Here is a 16,825-nt window from a genome sequence, read left to right as displayed (position 1 = left end):
TAGACAACTATCACACTAGTTAAGGCTGGTGGATCACATGGAATGCATAAACAAAACTGGTGATGAAATTTTACACCAATGATGAAATTGTGCATAGGGTTTAGAGGGTGTGGGGAAAGGGAAATAGGTGAGGGAAAGATTTACAGAAGAAGTGATGTTTGCACAGACTCTGTTTCTGCTCATCTGCTTCAATTTCACCTCAGAGTTGTTCTGTCTTTAACCTTCACCCTAGTTTTGTTTGGTTGGTTATCAGTATTTTGTTTAATTGACTGTTTAAAGAAGGCATTATAATTTGCTTACTATTTCCCAATGCCAATATATTTCTGTAGAGTTTTATTGCTTATTTTTGTGAGCACTACACTCACATGAAAAAGAAAAATGTATCTTCTTAGGACTGATTCTTACAAATTTGAGATAGCTAGTTTATAACTTAACATGGTCAAGCCCTGCTAGAAATATCCTACAAAGGGTTTGACCCAGAAGCTTGGCCAAGCTGTGAAAAATCTCTCAAAGTAGTTAACACACTTCTTGAGTATTACTGGAGACTTGATAAACTAAGAAGAGAATTTTGACCAGGTATCACAAGAAATTTGGATTGGAGACTTCTAAGAATAAGCGTGTACTATTTCACAGTCAGCTAGAAGAAGGCATTAGGACATTATGGCTATTTTCTCAATATCTTGTTGATTAATAGTTCTTCCCTTTGCAGACAGAGTAGAAAATATCACCAAGTAAAGATTTTAGCCCTGCTTTAGTTTAGTTCATCTCATATTCCTTTATTTCTATCCTTCCTCCCACATCTTTCCTTCTCAGGTCTGGTTCCCTATATGCGGAGCTTCAACCCCCAGAGGATATTTAACCTTGTCTCCCCCTCCGCACTGCTGCATTCCCCACCACGTCTCTTTCCCTCTCTTTCCATCCACCTGAAGAGATGAGAGCATATACAGAAAGTAGCTTCCAGCTGTAGCTCAATCATTAAATACCAAGAGAAAGGAAAATGAACTCTGCCAGACTTAGATCAATTAGAAGATTCCTTTGTAACCTAAATACATTTTTAAAAGTTTATAATCAAATTATGCAGTCATTTGCAGTTTGAGGTAAAACAACTCCTTCATTTTCATGGCCCTCTGCCCCATTCAAGATGACATCAGCCGCATATTAGTTTTACCTTGTATGCATTTCTCAATAGTAAAACTATTAGTCAGTAGCATCTGCATGTACATTGATACAGTGGGTGTTTTTTAGTAATTATAAGGTAATTACTTCCTATCCTTAAATAATTGTCATTTCCACAACAAAATAGGATAACCAACAATACAGTGTACATAAAACAACTGCCATCTCTCTAAGACACCAGAATAGCCTGTTAATCAAGAAAAGCTAAATTTATTAAATCTACTACAGTAAGGGAGGCCACACTTTGACAGAAGCTTGGTAGTCTCAGAAGGAGAAGGTTTGTGGTGATATTTATAGGACTTAGGGAGTCTGAGCAAAAATGGTTTAAAACAGGTCTTTGGAGGCAGGGAACTGTTTGGGAGATTGGGCAAAGTGTTTGACCTAATAGTTTAGAGTCAATGCTAGAGTGACCAACTTCTACTGATTTCCTAGGACTTTCCCAATTTTAGCACTAAAAATCCTCCAACTGGAGAATCTTTACAGTCCTGGGCAAACTGGGACCACTGGTCACCCTAATTAGTGGACACACCGTCGCAAGACTGCGGGATAATTTGAGCAGTAGTACCAGATGCAACTGACAGAACATTGTAGCCCATATTCCCAAGGCTGGACAAAAAGTTTATTGAAGCATTTACATTTATAGCCTCTATTTGACAAAATACTGTATGCCTATGTGCGTTCAACTCACATCATAATAATATTGAACTTGAAAAATATTTTTATTGCAGTAAGGTATATAAAACACGAATTCGACATTTTAACTATTTCTATGCATACAAGTGAGTGGTATTAATTACATTCACAAGGTTGAGCGACCATCATCAATTTTTTTAAAGGACGTTTATATTCACTCATCTACAATGTAGTAGGCACTGTCCCAGGCGCTAGGGATTCCATGTAGAGCAAAAAATATCACGGTCCATGCCTTCACATGGTCTTCATGGACCACCACGGGTGTTCTTTTTTCCCCGAGTCTTTATGTACTTGGGAAAAGTGACACGGTTGAAAGGTGTAATGGGTACACGGCAGAGGACAGAGAGGCTCCCACCAGCCTGGCGTCTGGAAGCACTTGGGGTAGTGGCCGCTCCTGGACCCCCCCTATTCCGGAGCCGGAGGTGGGCAGGCAGGCCCTGGGCCCGGCGGATGAGGCGGGACTGGAGGGGGCGGGGCCTGGGCGGGAGGCGGGAGGTGGGCGTGCCCGGGGCGGGGCTGTACCGGGCGCTGGGCGTAAGAGCCTTTGATGGGGACGGCCTGGAAAGTGCCTGGGCCTGCGCCGGACGTCGCCCGGGCCGCAGCTTCTGTTTCCGGCCGCTCCATGGCGGTGGCTACCTGACTGGAAGCCCGAGTGGGATGCGGCTGACGCGGAAGCGGCTCTGCTCATTTCTCATCGCCCTGTACTGCCTATTCTCCCTCTACGCTGCCTACCACGTCTTTTTCGGGCGCCGCCGCCAGGCGCCCGCCGGGTCCCCGCGGGGCCTCAGGAAGGGGGCGGTGGCCCCGGCGCTGGAGAGACGCGGCCGAGGTAGGATGGGGGCTGCAGCTTCCCTCCGGCTCTGCGCACCTCGCTAGGGGCTGCTGGGCGGCAGGGGCCGGGTTCCCGCACCCCGCTCTCAAGTCTGGGGTTACCCGCGGGGCCTGAGACGCGCTTTGCCTCCTACAGCCCCTCGAGCCAGCCCTTGGCTCGGGATTGGAGAATGGTCCTTAATTCTCACCCAGATCTCACACGCTGTCCCCGCTCCCCATCCCAGGGGGTGACAGGAGCGAACGCCTTTCAAATACGTGTTAAAATGCAAGACGTCGTCTCAAATGCCAGAGATTTGCGGGAGTGCTCCTGGAAGGCCTCAAAATCGCCACAAGGTTTAAGACATCCGTTTCCATGTTGAAACAAAACCCTCTCTAATCCTGCAGTGACCGTAAGGCAGGCTTTACCTCCAAATTCTGGTCCCGTCTTATGTTTAATTTATCTTAAGATCAGACTCAGCTTTCTCTCTCCCTTTATTCAGAATTTTGCACGATAGTATCTAAGACTGGTGAACACTACACTCTGAAGTCAGTTTTTTGTGCATAGGTTACCTGTATACAACAGATAAAAAGAATTGCAGAAGTTAAGCCTGTAACTTGATACATATTATCCTGTTATTTTTAAAGGTTTTGTTTTGGGGAAGAGAATTTTCCTGTTTCAAGTTAGCATTTTATTTCTAAGACCTTTCAGAGTAAAAAAAGTTCAGTTAAAAAAATTGCCGATAGTTTCTTTTTTGTTTTCATTGTGTATAACCAGTTTAAATTCAGTTGCTCTATCTCTCAAAAATTAAAGTTAGGATGAAATTAGAACTAACGCTTAATTTATATGATTTGAATTTACCTACAGCTGCAATAATACCTAACTGGTAAACACTGTTACTCTTTTTAAAACAGAACAGTTCACTTTGGAAAGTGAAGAATGGAATCCTTGGGAAGGAGATGAAAAAAATGAGCAACAATACAGATTTAAAACTAGCCTTCAAGTATTAAATAAATCCACGAAAGGAAAAATAGACCTCAGTGTACAAATCTGGGGCAAAGCTGCCATTGGTAAGTTAATATGTAAAAGGAAGACATGTAAAAAGCATTGTAAAATGTACTTTATTGATATGAAATTCATTTTAATATAATTTATTTCATAACTTGTTAATTAAGGCATCATGATATATTTTTTCACTTTTTGTCAGTAATTCCTTTCTCCTTCCAATTAGACAACATCTGTTTGTAAATGTACACACATACATGTTCCACTGTTGGTCTTCAGCAGAGCACAGCTTCATTTATCGATACATTGAATAGGCTGTATAGTGTCATTAGATTGCAATACATATGTCAACTGAATTTTCATGAATCTGTGTATTTTTTGGACACTTGATACACAAACATAAGATGTGGCCCCTGCCCTTGAGGGCCAAACACATTTGGGAAACACTGAAGAGTACAAAGTTAAGGTTCTTCATTGCAGGCCTTTCTCAAGAGCCTTTAATATGACAGTGTTCATTGTATCAGCGAAGGAATGTATTATAGTATGTAGTTGATTAAACTTGATTGCACACAGAAGCGTTTTTGCTGTGAATATCATGAGAGTGTAGTGTTCTAAGATATATATTATGCTCAATTAGAGAATGGGGCTGTGAGGGTTCAAAGAGTCACAAAGAATTTAGTGACTTAGAAAGCACTCTATTTGGCCTTTGAACATGAGCTGGGTTTATGTACAATAAGGGATATGGGTAGAAAGTACCAGATGAGAGGAAAATGTACAGAGGATAGTCCTCTACTCACGGTATTTCATAAATTCGTTCATAGTTACATACAAGTATACATCCTGGAAGATTACTACCAGTCTCTAAATTTCAAGTACCTGAAACCAGGTCTTCAATCATCAAGTTCTGACCATTATTTTTTAAATAAAGTCTCTAATACTGATTTCTTCTCTTAAATCCCAGATTTTCATTTCCAGACTTATTTCTTTTCAATCTGATAAGCGCAAAGTGGCCAAGTGAATTTCATCAAATGCTACCTTTTTTTTTTTTTTAACACCTCTGCTGGCAGGAAAAATGCTACTTTCATCAACCTATTCTCTAGGCATAGTTATAAAATACCGTTATCGACATTCCCATTCAAAAAGGGAAAAAATTGAAGTAAAAAAGTGTCACTGGTCCTAGCAATTTTGAAATCTAAATTTCATCTGAATGGTCAGCTCCATTAGATTATATTGCAGGCCTAGGAATAATCTATGATTTGTACAGCTTTGCCCTCTGGCATTTCAGCCATACTCTTGAAGTCATCTTTTCCTTTTTCATAAAAAGTAACACAAGTTTGCAGCTTAGTAATTTTATCAGCCTGTTGACAGCTGGTAAGATTTGCAGAGCCCATCAGCCTTCTTTCATTGAGACCTCTTTCTGTCTTTTTTAGTCCAAGCTGGCAGTGTTTCTGCTCATATAACATTCTGAAGAACCTTGTGGGCCTCCTGTGTATGTCACAGGATTCACTCCATTAGATGGGAAGCTCCTCTGCAGATCTTTTCTGAGTAATCCCATCTCCATTTCTGGCTTCTGCTGAGGTGGCTGAGGAGACCTGTAAGTCACATGTGTAATCTCTTCAAAGAGCCCTTTGTGTGAATGAATATTCAGATCTTCTGTTCCTTCTGAGACACTAGCAAAAGGTTGTGCAGCCACATCCTTGGTCTTTCTGGAACACCCTTTGCAGACAGTAAATCTAATTTTTCACCTCTTTTGCAATCTTAATGGTCTGAGAATTTCCCAGATCATCAAATTCTGGTTCCCTTTTGCTTAACAGTTTTTCCTTCTATCTCTTTCTTCTTATATTTCATTAAGCACCAAGAAGAAACCAGTCCACACCTTTCACTTTGCTTGGAACCCTCCAGCTAATTATTAAAGTTTATCACAAGTTCTACTTTCCACGTAACTGCAGGATACAATCCAAATAAGCTTTTTACTGTTATATAACAAGGATCCTCATCCTTCCAGTTTCTAATAACACATTCCTGATTTTCTTCTGAGCCCTCACCAACAGTTTCTTTAATATGCATATTCTAGGCATGATGTCTCATGCCTGTAATCGAGCGCTTTGGGAGGCTGAGGCAGGTGGATCGCTTGAGGCCAGGAGTTCAAGACCAGCCTGGTCATCATGGTGAAACCCCATCTCTACCAAAAATACAAAAATTAGCCAGACATTGTGGCACATGCCTGTAATCCCAGCTACTCAGGAGGCTGAGGCAGGAGAACTGCTTGAACCAGGGAGGTGGAGGTTGCGGTGAGCCAAGATCATGCCACCTTATTCCAGCCTGGGCTACAGAGCGAGACTCTGTCTCAAAAATAATTAATTAATTAATTAATTAATTAAAATTTTAAAAAATTGCATATTCTTACCAACAATCTGCTTATGATGATTTAGATATCCTGTAAGACAATACAGGTTTTCTCTACTCTGCCTCACTTTGAGTCTTCACTAGTTGAGTCATTAACATCCATATTTCTATCTGCAGGTTATTCAAGGCAATCTAATCTAGGCTTTTTAAAATCATGTCCTTACAATTCTCTCAGCCTTTACCCATTACCCAATTTCAGAGCCACTTCCACATTTTTAAGTATTTGTTACAGTAGCACCCCATTTCCAGGTACCATAATCTTAACTGTATAATCTATAGCATCCTATTGCAACCGTAACAAATTACCACAAATTTAGTATCTTAGTTTTCTGAAGGCAGAACTCTAAAATGTGTGGGGGCTGTGTTACTTTTGGAGGCTCTAGAGGAGAACCTGTTTCCTTAACCGTTGAGAGTTTCTAGGAGCTACCCGCATTCCTTCATTTATGGCCCCACATCACTCTGACCTCTACTTCCATCTTTATATATCCCTTGCCTCACTCTGACCCTCCTGCCTCCCTTGTGTGAGGACTCTTGAGATTACATAGGGCCCACCTAGATAATCTATAATAATCTCTTCACCTCAGCATCCTTAACTCAATCATATTTTTAAAGTGTCTTTTGCCATGTAAGGTAACATATTCCTAGATTCTAGAGATTAGAATATGGACATCTTTGCTGGTGGGGCAGGGAGACATTATTCAACCCATCACATTTGTAAAGCTTTATCTAATTGGCCACGTTTTAAACATAGTGGCTTGGGTTTCCTTTAGTACCAGGGTACAATGAGAATGAAACAAAAACCTCTTTGAGTGTAACGAAAACAGGGTGCCCAGAAGTGGTGTATGGTCTCCATAGTGCCTCATTGAGTAACACTGCTCTCCTCTACTCTCAGAGCTTTCATTCAGGTGAAATCATGATAAAACATCAGGAGCTGCCATAAGGAGAAAAGATGTAGTGGCATTTGTCTGTGAAGGGGATCATGCATTCAGGGCTATGTGTTCAAGTGAGGAGGAGGTAATGTCCCCTTGACATATTGAATGTATTAATATATGTAAATACATGAGCTCCTCTGGCTCCATTTGGCACAAAATGGCAACTCCCCCTAATTTGTTATAAAAATAATTCTAACCACATAGTATAGTTTACTTTGTAATATAGTACATTTCATTTCAGAATAAGACAGGTGTAAAGATCTATATAAATTAGGGGTTTCTCAAATCTAGAGTAGGAGAGGTCTTTAATATTAACTCTCATGTTGCCACATGTTACACACTGACAGCTTCTGAGCTGTGTCTCTCATTAGCTGCCATGTTGATGATTTGGAGCTGTTGCTTGGTAGCACTGCCTGCCAACGGCCCAAAGGGGAGGCATTCTGGTTTTACAGTCAAATGAATAAAAGAATAGAACATAAACTTGTCTCATGCACCAGAGTAGATGAGACAGTAAATTGTTTTGATTTTGTTTTTGTTGTTAATTATCAGGCTTGTATCTCTGGGAGCATATTTTTGAAGGCTTACTTGATCCCAGCGATGTGACTGCTCAATGGAGAGAAGGAAAGTCAATCGTAGGAAGAACACAATACAGGTATTAGTTGTATTAGTTGTGCAACATTAACCTTTGGTGTTTTGCTCTACAATATTTTATGGGACTACTAAAAGAAAAATAATAGGAAAATATATTTATAAAACTATTTCTATTTCAACTTGTAAAGAACAGAGAAGTAAATCTCATGAATATGTATTCATAATTAAGCTTACTTGGACCTTCTGAAATTGTATATTGCAGAATACTCCTTTTTTGGAATCATATGTCTGTTTTATTTTTATCTAATTATATGGAAAAGTTCATACTCCACATCTTACAGCATTTGAATGGTGACAGCCATTTAAAACATTCTGTATCTTGGAGGAATAATATGTAAACCTAAAAGTATTTTCATTTTTCTCTTTCATATAATAGTCATGTTCACTTTTTTACATATTTAGATGATATCAAAGCTCTTGCTGTCACTTTTTAGGTTTTTGTTTATTAAAACAAATTTGATGAGTTCTATCAGGATTTTTTATTTTAGATTATTTATTTATTTTTTATTTTAGATTTAATAAAACCAGTGTATTGCTTAGACTTTTTTGGCCTTTTTATATAACTCTTATCTATGACTGCATATTTTCTGAGTGTTTTTAAGTATGTTAGGATTGTTTTATTTAGGAAAACTATAATTTTATCATATGAAATGCTATTTTATTAGATTTTGCTTTCTTGAAATTAAAAATAAAAAATTGTTTTTAAATGCTTATTTTATATAACAGTTGTATTATTAGGGGGAAAATGTGAACTAAAGATTCTGCTTTCTATTGGAATTTCATTTATAGAAATCAGGAAAGGAAAAGCTATAGTTAGCATCAGTTTTGTTCTAATTTTTACTACAGCTTCTATTCTTTATTTACTTTTTATACACTTGGAAAGCAATTTATTGCATGTATCTTTTCAAAGTTATACTTAACAAGTAAACAGATTTTAAAAATTATCATTGGCAATGATTATTTTTCCTTTCATCTTCATGCTTCTGTTGATCTAATCCCATTCAAGAGCTTAAGTATAGACCTAAACTTACAATGGTTGGATTTGGGTGTTTGAAAGTAAATGTGTATTATGTATATAAATCTAATATTTTGATATTTGAAAAGTAAATGTGTGTTAGGGATATTAGTCTAATCCACAATATATAACATTTTCAGAAAAGTTATTAAAAATTCATAAAGACGTTAACATCTTTAAGGTTAAAATTATACATTGTTGCTATAATAATAGTGACAGATTTGAGCAAAGAACATTAACTCCCAAAAGAAAGCCAAATGTATCCTTTACTTCTAAAATATTTGCGGGAGATTTTACAGGCATACTTTAGAGCTATTGGGTGTTCAGTTCCACACCACTGCAGCAAAGCAAATATTGCATTAAAGCAAGTCATATGAATTTTTTGATTATCTAGTGCATATGAAAGTTACGTTTACACTGTACTGTAGTCTGTTAAGTGTGTGATAGTATTATGCCTAAAAAAAAAAAAGTACCCTGCACTCCAGCCTGGGCGACAGAGTGAGACTCCGCCTCAAAAAAAAAAAAAAAAAAAAAAAGTACCTTAAGTGAAAAATACTTTATTGCTAAAAAATGCTAACAGTTATCTGAACCATCAGCAAGTCATCATCTTTTTGCTGGTGGAGGGTCTTGCCTCAATGTTTGTGTCTAATCAGGGTGTTGATGACTAATCAGGGTGGTGGTTGCTGAAGGTTGGGGTAGCCGTGGCAATTTCTTAAAATACAACAACAATGACGTTTGCCACATCAGTTGACTCTTCATTCACAAAAGTTTTCTCTGTAGCACATGATGCTATTTGGAGGCATTTTTACCCATAGAACTTCTTTCAAAATTGGAGTCAATCCTAGGCCGGACGCAGTGGCTCATGCCTGTAATCCCAGTACTTTGGGAGGCTGAGGTGGGTGGATCACTTGAGGTCAGGAGTTCGAGACCAGCCTGGCTATCATCGTGAAACCCCATCTCTACTAAAAATACAAAAATTGGCCAGGAGTGGCAGCACACACCTGTAATCCCAGCTACTTGGGGCACTGAGGCAAAAGTATCCTTGAACCTGGGAGTCAGAGGATGCAGTGAGGTAAGATCATGCCGCTGCACTCTAACCCCAGGTGACAGAATGAGACTCTGTCTCAAAAAAAAAAGTTAAAATTGGCGTCAGTTGTCTCAAACCCTGCTGCTGCTTTATCAACTTCATTTTTTGAATATTCTGAATCCTTTATTGTCACTTCACCAGTGTTCACAACATTGTATCCTCACTGGAAGTAGATTCCATCTCAGGAAACCACTTTCTTTGCTCATTCATAAAAAGCAGCTCCTTATCTGTTGAAGTTTTATCATGAGATTGCAACAATTCAGTCACACCTTCAGGTTCCACTTCTAATTCTACTTTTTTTGCCATTTCTACCACATCTGCAGTGACTTCCTCCCCTTAAATCTTGAACCCCTCAAAGTCATCCATGAGGGTTTAAATCAGCTTCTTCCAAATTCCTTATAATGTTGATGTTTTGACCTCGTCCCATGAATCATGAATGCTCATGGTATCCAGAATAATGAATCATTTCCAGAAGGTTTTCATTTACTTTGCCCAGATCCATCAGAGGAACCACTGTCTGTGGCAGCTATAGCCTTATGAAAAGTATTTCTTTTGTTGTTGTTGTTTTTTTTTTTTTTTGAGACAGAATCTCGCTCTGTCACCCAGGCTGGAGGGCAGTGTCGTAATAGCTTGCTGCAACCTCCGCCTCCTAGGTTCAAGTGATTCTTGTGCTTCAACATCCCAAGTAGCTGGGACTATGGGCACACGCCACCACACCCAGCTAATTTTTGTATTTTTAGTAGAGATGGGGTTTCACCATGTTGGCCAGGCTGGTCTTGGACTCCTGTCTCCAAGTGATCCACCCACTTCAGCTTCCCAAAGTGCTAGGATTACAGGCGTGAGCCATTGTGTCTGGCCAAAAAGTATTTCGTAAATAAGACCTGAAAGTCAGAATTACTCCTTGATCCATGGGCTGCAGAATGGATATTTTGTTAGCAGGTATGAGGACATGAATCTGTCCATCTCCATCAGATCTCTTGGGTGACCAGGTGCATTGTCAATGAGCAGTAATATTTTGAAAGGAATCCTTTTTTCTGAGCAGTACTTCTCAATAGTAAGCTTAAAATATTCAGTAAACCATGGTGTGAACAGATGTTGCTGTCATCTAGGCTTTGTTCCATTTATAGGGCACAGGCAGAGTAGATTTAGGATAGTTCTTAAAGGTCCTAGGATTTTCAGAATGATAAATGAGCATTGGCTTCAACTTAAAGTCACCAGCTACATTTAGCCCCTAATAAGAGAATCAGCCTGTCTTTTGAAGCTTTGAAGCCAGGCATTGACTTCTCTCTATGAAAGTCCTAGATGCCATCTTCTGCTGATATAAAGCTGTTTCATCTGCATTGAAAATCTGTTGTCTAGTGTAGCCACCTTCAGCAATGAAGATCTTAGCTAGATCTTCTGGATAGCTGCAGCTTCTACATTAGCACTTGCTGCTTCACCTTGCATTTGTATGTTATGGAAATGGCTTCTTTCCTTAAACCTCATGAACCAACCTCTGGTAATGTCAGACTTTTCTCCTGCAGCTTCCTTACCTTTCTCAACCTTCATAGAATTGAAAAGAGTGGAGGCCTTGCTCTGGATTAGGCTTTGGCTTTAGGGAATGTTGTGGCTGGTTTGATCCTCTGTCCAGACTATTAAACCTCTCTCCATATGAGCAGTAAGACTATATCACCTTCACATCATTCATGTTGTTCACTGGAGTAGCACTTTTCATTTCCTTCAGTAACTTTTCCTTTGCATTCCCACCTTGGCTGTTTGGCACAAGAGGCCTAGCTTTCAGCTTGCCTCAGCTTTTGACATGCCTTCCTCACTAAGCTTAATTATTTCTAGCTTTTGGTTGCAAGCTTCTCTAACCCACTTTATTTTATTGTTGTTGTTGTTGTTGTTCTGTTTTGTTTTGTCTTAGGCTTTTAGCAGCCTAAAGCCATGGTTTTTAGTATTTGTCTTTAGTAATAAGCAGAAAAGAGGGATAAGGAAGGGGCTTTACTGGCCCTACCAGAAACAGAAACTAAGAATCCATGCCTATATTCTCTCCCTCGGACACTCCTGAAACTGAGAGACTTGCGACTCTTCCTTTCACCTAGAGGGTATTATAGGGTTATTAATTATAGGGAACACTTAGAGGGCATTATAGGGTTATTAATTGGCCTAATAGTGTTGTGTCTCAGGGAATAGGGAGGCCCAAGGAGATGGGGAGAAATGGGGGAATACTGGTTGGTGGAGCAGTAAGACCACACACACAGCATTTATCTATTAAGTTTGCCATCAGATCTTGTAAGACTTATTCACTATTACGAGAACAGTACAAGAAAGACCTGTCCCCATGATCCAATTACTTCCCACCGGGTACCTCCCACAACATGTGGGAATTGTGGGCACTACAATTCCAGATGAGATTTGGGTGGGGACACAGCCAAACCATATCACCGTCTCATAGTCCCAACAGCACATGCTGTTGGAAAATGGTACCAATAGAATTGCTTGACTGGGGATCACCACAAACTTGCAATTTGTAAAACACTCTTTATTTGCAAAGTACAATAAAGTGAAGCACAATAAAATAAGGTGTGCTGGTATTACGGCCAAAGAGTAATACCTTTTCCTCTTAGAATTTAAGAGAACTATATGCAAGAAAGGTCACCATTGTATGAGGTTTTTTTAAACAGCTTATTAAAGTGTTAGGTTCGTGAAAAATAGTGTACATAATTTATCCAAAATTAATAAGCTTTTATGCATTCTTGAGTTGAATCAGCTACATGGGTACTAACTTAAGTGTTTCCACACATTCACCATCCTTATTTGACCAAAAGTGAATCAGAAGTAATGGCTCACCTTGAAGATATTGGAAGAATTTCTAAGTACTGTTAAGATACTTGTTGAAAATAAGTGTAGGCCGGGCGCGGTGGCTCAAGCCTGTAATCCCAGCACTTTGGGAGGCCGAGGCGGGCGGATCATGAGGTCAGGAGATCGAGACCATCCTGGCGAACACTGTGAAACCCCGTCTCTACTAAAAAATACAAAAAACTAGCCGGGCGAGGTGGCAGGCGCCTGTAGTCCCAGCTACTCGGAGGCTGAGGCAGGAGAATGGCGTGAACCCGGGAGGCGGAGCTTGCAGTGAGCTGAGATCCGGCCACTGCACTCCAGCCTGGGCGACAGAGCGAGACTCCGTCTCAAAAAAAAAAAAAGAAAAAAGAAAATAAGTGTAAATATATTTTGTTTAAATAAACAAATGAGCTTATATCATTTAGTTGTAGCCTCGAGACAATTCTAAGACAGAAGTAGAAAGGATATCATCAGTGTTGCAGGGCTCATCAGGCTCAGGAATGCTGATTTTCATCAACACATAGGCCCAAAGAATGAATTCCAGCATACCGAATAAATGATACAGAATGGAGAGAGAGCCGTCAGTCAGGCCATGTGTTTGTATTGGTTTGATTGGCACATTCTTTCATTATAGGCAGACTACAAGTGATAACCAGTTATTTGAGGGTTGATTACATATGGAACCATAATATGGGATTTAATTATATGTAGTGCTTTTAACTCTATTTCAGCAAGAAAGACAGAAATATGACTCCTTATTCACCACTGAATCAGTAACATCATCCATAGGCTGTGCTCAGAATATTAATGCATGAATACATACAGGGCAAACTGAACTTCTGGATGAGCCTGATGAAGCCCCGTCAGTTCTGGGCAGCGTCGCATGTGACTCAGTTATTGAGAGCACAGACTCTGGAGCCAGACTATCTTAGTTCAAATTCTTTTATTTTTTTGAAACAGAATCTTGCTCTGTCACCCAGGCTGGAGTGCAGTGGTGCAGTCTCGGCTCACTGCAACCTCCACCTCCCAGGTTCAAGCGATTCTCCTGCCTCAGCCTCCCAAATAGCTGCAATTATAGGCACCCATCACCACTCCCGGCTAACTGACCTCATGATCCACCTGACTCGGCCTCCAAAACTGCTGGGATTACAGGTGTGAGCCACCGCGCCTGGCCTAGTTCAAATTCTTCTGTCACTTTGCTGTCTGACCTTGGGCAAGTTTCTTAACCTGTTTCAGTTTCCTCACGTTTAAGGCAAATAATAGTTCATATTTCACAGGATTATTCCAAAGATTAAATGTGTTAATAAATTACAGGGCTTACAATATAGTATTTAACATGTAATAATCACTACAGAAGTCTTGTTGCTATTTTCTTATTTTTAGTGTTCCTTAACTAAGTACTGCAACATCTTCCTACAAGCAGTTCTCCTTTTTCTGTTTCCATTACTGTCTCTTGTCCCTCCATCATGTATCCGCCCACAAATGCCTTATTGATACATTCTTTATATTAATATGTTCAATTCAGTTTTAAGCTAGCCTGAGACCCATTCTGTCTCTTGAAGGAACTTTGCCTGCCACTACTCATAACCATCATATGTTGATTTATAGTTTAATCTCGTAGGACAATTTTATTTTTAATTTCTTAGGAGGAAACTTACTTCTACTCAGCGTGGCTTTTGCTCATCCCCCAAAGACTGCCTTCAGAATCCTATCATTTCTCTGTATAGTCATTACCACAGGCTTATAAATGTCTACCCATTTGGTAAAACAAAAGGTAGATCATAAATTATTAATTGTTATCAAGATTCGATTATAACATCTTCAATGAGCATCTGCTGCTTATGAAAGAATTGAACTTATTTCCAAAGATCATGATAGAATAAAACATGTTGGATGGCATTTTTAGAATTTCCAGACATTACTTTCGTAAGAAGTTAGCTCACGATGAATGAAAGCATTTATAGACAACATTAATAGTTAATGACATGACATTTATTTAGGTCAAATGCTGGAGCATAAATCAGTGCAGATCCCAAAATTTTCATTGGTAAACAAAGACAAAACAGTTTTTCAAAATGCCACATTTATTCTTTTAATGTTAAAATATCCTTTAAAAAATAGTAGTGATAGTGATGGCCAATGCTTATAAAGAGCTTACTATGCGCCAAACAGTTCTATACACTTAATAACTTAATTTGTTTAATCCTTACCACAACCCAATGAAGTATCATTGTTTACATTTTGCAAGTTAGGAAACTAAGACACAAAGAGATTAAATAACTTCCCCACAGCCACAAACTAATAATTATAACAAATAACATCTAACATTTACCTAGCTCTTACTATGTTTGAGACTCTATTATTCAGTGCTCACAAGGATCCATGAAGCAGGTACTGTGCTTACCTCGTTTGAGCACTGAAAGGCTAAGTACCTGGCCTAAGGTTACATACTTCTAATTAGTGGGTAAAGCCAAAAGTCAAGCACTACACTCTCGACTAAGGGACTAAGGGACCTAACCCTAACCCTAACCCTAACCCTAATAGTCCCTTGACTAAGGGACTATTCTGAGTAAGAGGCAGTCGGGATTTTTATTTTTAATGTCTTAAAAAGTTGATAATTCTGTATTGGTCCCTAAAGATCATTTTCAGTTTTTTGTAGTAAGTGGAATCTTGAAATCTAAGAACTAATGAACTAAGCAGTGTCCTAGAGTAACAACTCTGAGTTCACACCTTATCCAGTGTAATATTTAGAAACCTTGTTTTAAAAATGCACTATTTTGATATATTTTTGGTTTGACAGAAGACAGCTGCTGAAACTCTCTCTCATCACTCCTGTTCAGCCAAAGTCTCACCCAAACCCATGTAGTCAAGATAAAGAAATGAGAAATTGCCAGCTCTTGGCTCTTATGCCTCTTCAAAGATTAATGAGCATTCAGGCTGCTTAGAAGGCATCCAGCTGTGGGTGAGATTGGCTTCCAGCCTGGCAGAGTAAACACTGAGGCCCACAGTCTTGTCCCAGCTCTGCTGCTGGCGTGCTATGAGATTTCCCAGCCTTCTGGGGTCTTATTGTCTTATTTTAAAATGGAAACAATCCTGAGTCAACAGCAACATTGAAGTAGTTGCTGTGTTCCAGGGGCTTTTACAGATATTAGCTCAGTGAATTTTAATCCTCACAACCACCCTGTGCAGCTGGTGGTATTACTCCCATTTTGCAAATGAAAACCTTGATGTTCTGAGAGAGTAAATGACTAGTAAACGGTAAAGATGGGATTGAGCCATGGTCCTTCCTTTAACATGATAGATTAATCCACATGATCTAGAAGTCACCTCCAATATTAAATATACTCGATTCTATAATGTTATGTTGAATTACTTTCTTTTTAAGAGATGGGGGTCTTGCTATGTTGCCCAGACTGGAGTGCAGTGACTGTTCACAGACAAGATCATAGCATACTACAGCCTCGAACTCCTGGGCTCAAGAGATCCTCCTGCCCCAGCCTTCTGAGTAGCTGGGAATATAGGTATGCAACACTGGCCTGGCATCATGCTGAATTCTTAAATGGAGTCATTTTTAGAAATTCTTATTAATGCTTTGGGTCTAGAATTTTTTTCCTAATCTGCTACAACCCAGTTATAACCTCATCTTGACTTTTAAATGTTTTTAGATTTTAATATCCTCTTTATAGTAATTTAATTATAATTTTGCCGTAATCCCTGTTAACTGTGATTTAACTTTTGCACATCTAATGTGCCCAATTCTTGATTATCTTTCAAAGTTTTTAATTTTTTTAACTGTGTGACTTTTCAGGGTTATGTTTACTACTTAGTGAATTTTAGGCACAGGGTGCACAGTGCATGTATATACTTGAAGGGTTCTCTGATGCTTTTGCTTACACAAACTAAATTAATAGCCCCCTTTTGCTATACTCATAATTATGAAAAAAAGAGTGAAGTGCTGCAATAAAAGCATACCTGATGCGTGAAATTATAATAGAAGCAAATAAAAAAGAAAACCTTTTCTCCCCTAAATCTAATATATAATATTTCTACAATAGACATTCATCTCTTGGTGATACATTTAGGAGATTTTATATACTTAGGAAACTAAAATTGCCTTTAGCTACAGGTAAGCTGCCTAAATAGTAGTAGAAATGGAGAGAAGTGGGATGGAAAACAAATATTTACGACCAAAAGGAATAACAACTTAGCTGTCTTTGAAAAGATAAATT

General features: G+C 39.1%; 1 protein-coding gene across 12 annotated transcripts in view; it reads left to right on the top strand.

Moving 5' to 3' along the window:
• The first annotated feature begins 2,373 nt into the window (after positions 1-2,373).
• The window catches only part of RXYLT1 (ribitol xylosyltransferase 1), a 31,933-nt gene continuing 17,481 nt past the window's right edge, over positions 2,374-16,825 (top strand). The window contains exons 1-6 of one of the 12 annotated variants that reach the window (XM_033221407.1): positions 2,405-2,698; positions 3,592-3,747; positions 5,113-5,276; positions 6,981-7,102; positions 7,570-7,672; positions 15,982-16,117. In XM_033221407.1, coding sequence (XP_033077298.1) covers positions 15,984-16,117 — 134 coding nt within the window. In that variant the 5' untranslated portion in view covers positions 2,405-2,698; positions 3,592-3,747; positions 5,113-5,276; ... (1 more) ...; positions 7,570-7,672; positions 15,982-15,983. Of the gene's footprint in view, positions 2,699-2,892; positions 3,034-3,591; positions 3,748-5,112; positions 5,277-6,980; positions 7,103-7,569; positions 7,673-15,981; positions 16,118-16,825 lie in introns of those variants that run through there. The other 11 variants (XM_033221406.1, XM_033221412.1, XM_033221408.1 and 8 more) reach the window with 11 other exon arrangements.

This window comes from Trachypithecus francoisi, unplaced genomic scaffold (assembly GCF_009764315.1).
Source record: "Trachypithecus francoisi isolate TF-2019V2 unplaced genomic scaffold, Tfra_2.0 Lachesis_group11, whole genome shotgun sequence".
NCBI classification, from domain to species: domain Eukaryota; kingdom Metazoa; phylum Chordata; class Mammalia; order Primates; family Cercopithecidae; genus Trachypithecus; species Trachypithecus francoisi.
The sequence above is the reverse complement of the archived record's forward strand: the minus strand, read 5'-3'. Positions and strand labels throughout refer to the sequence as shown.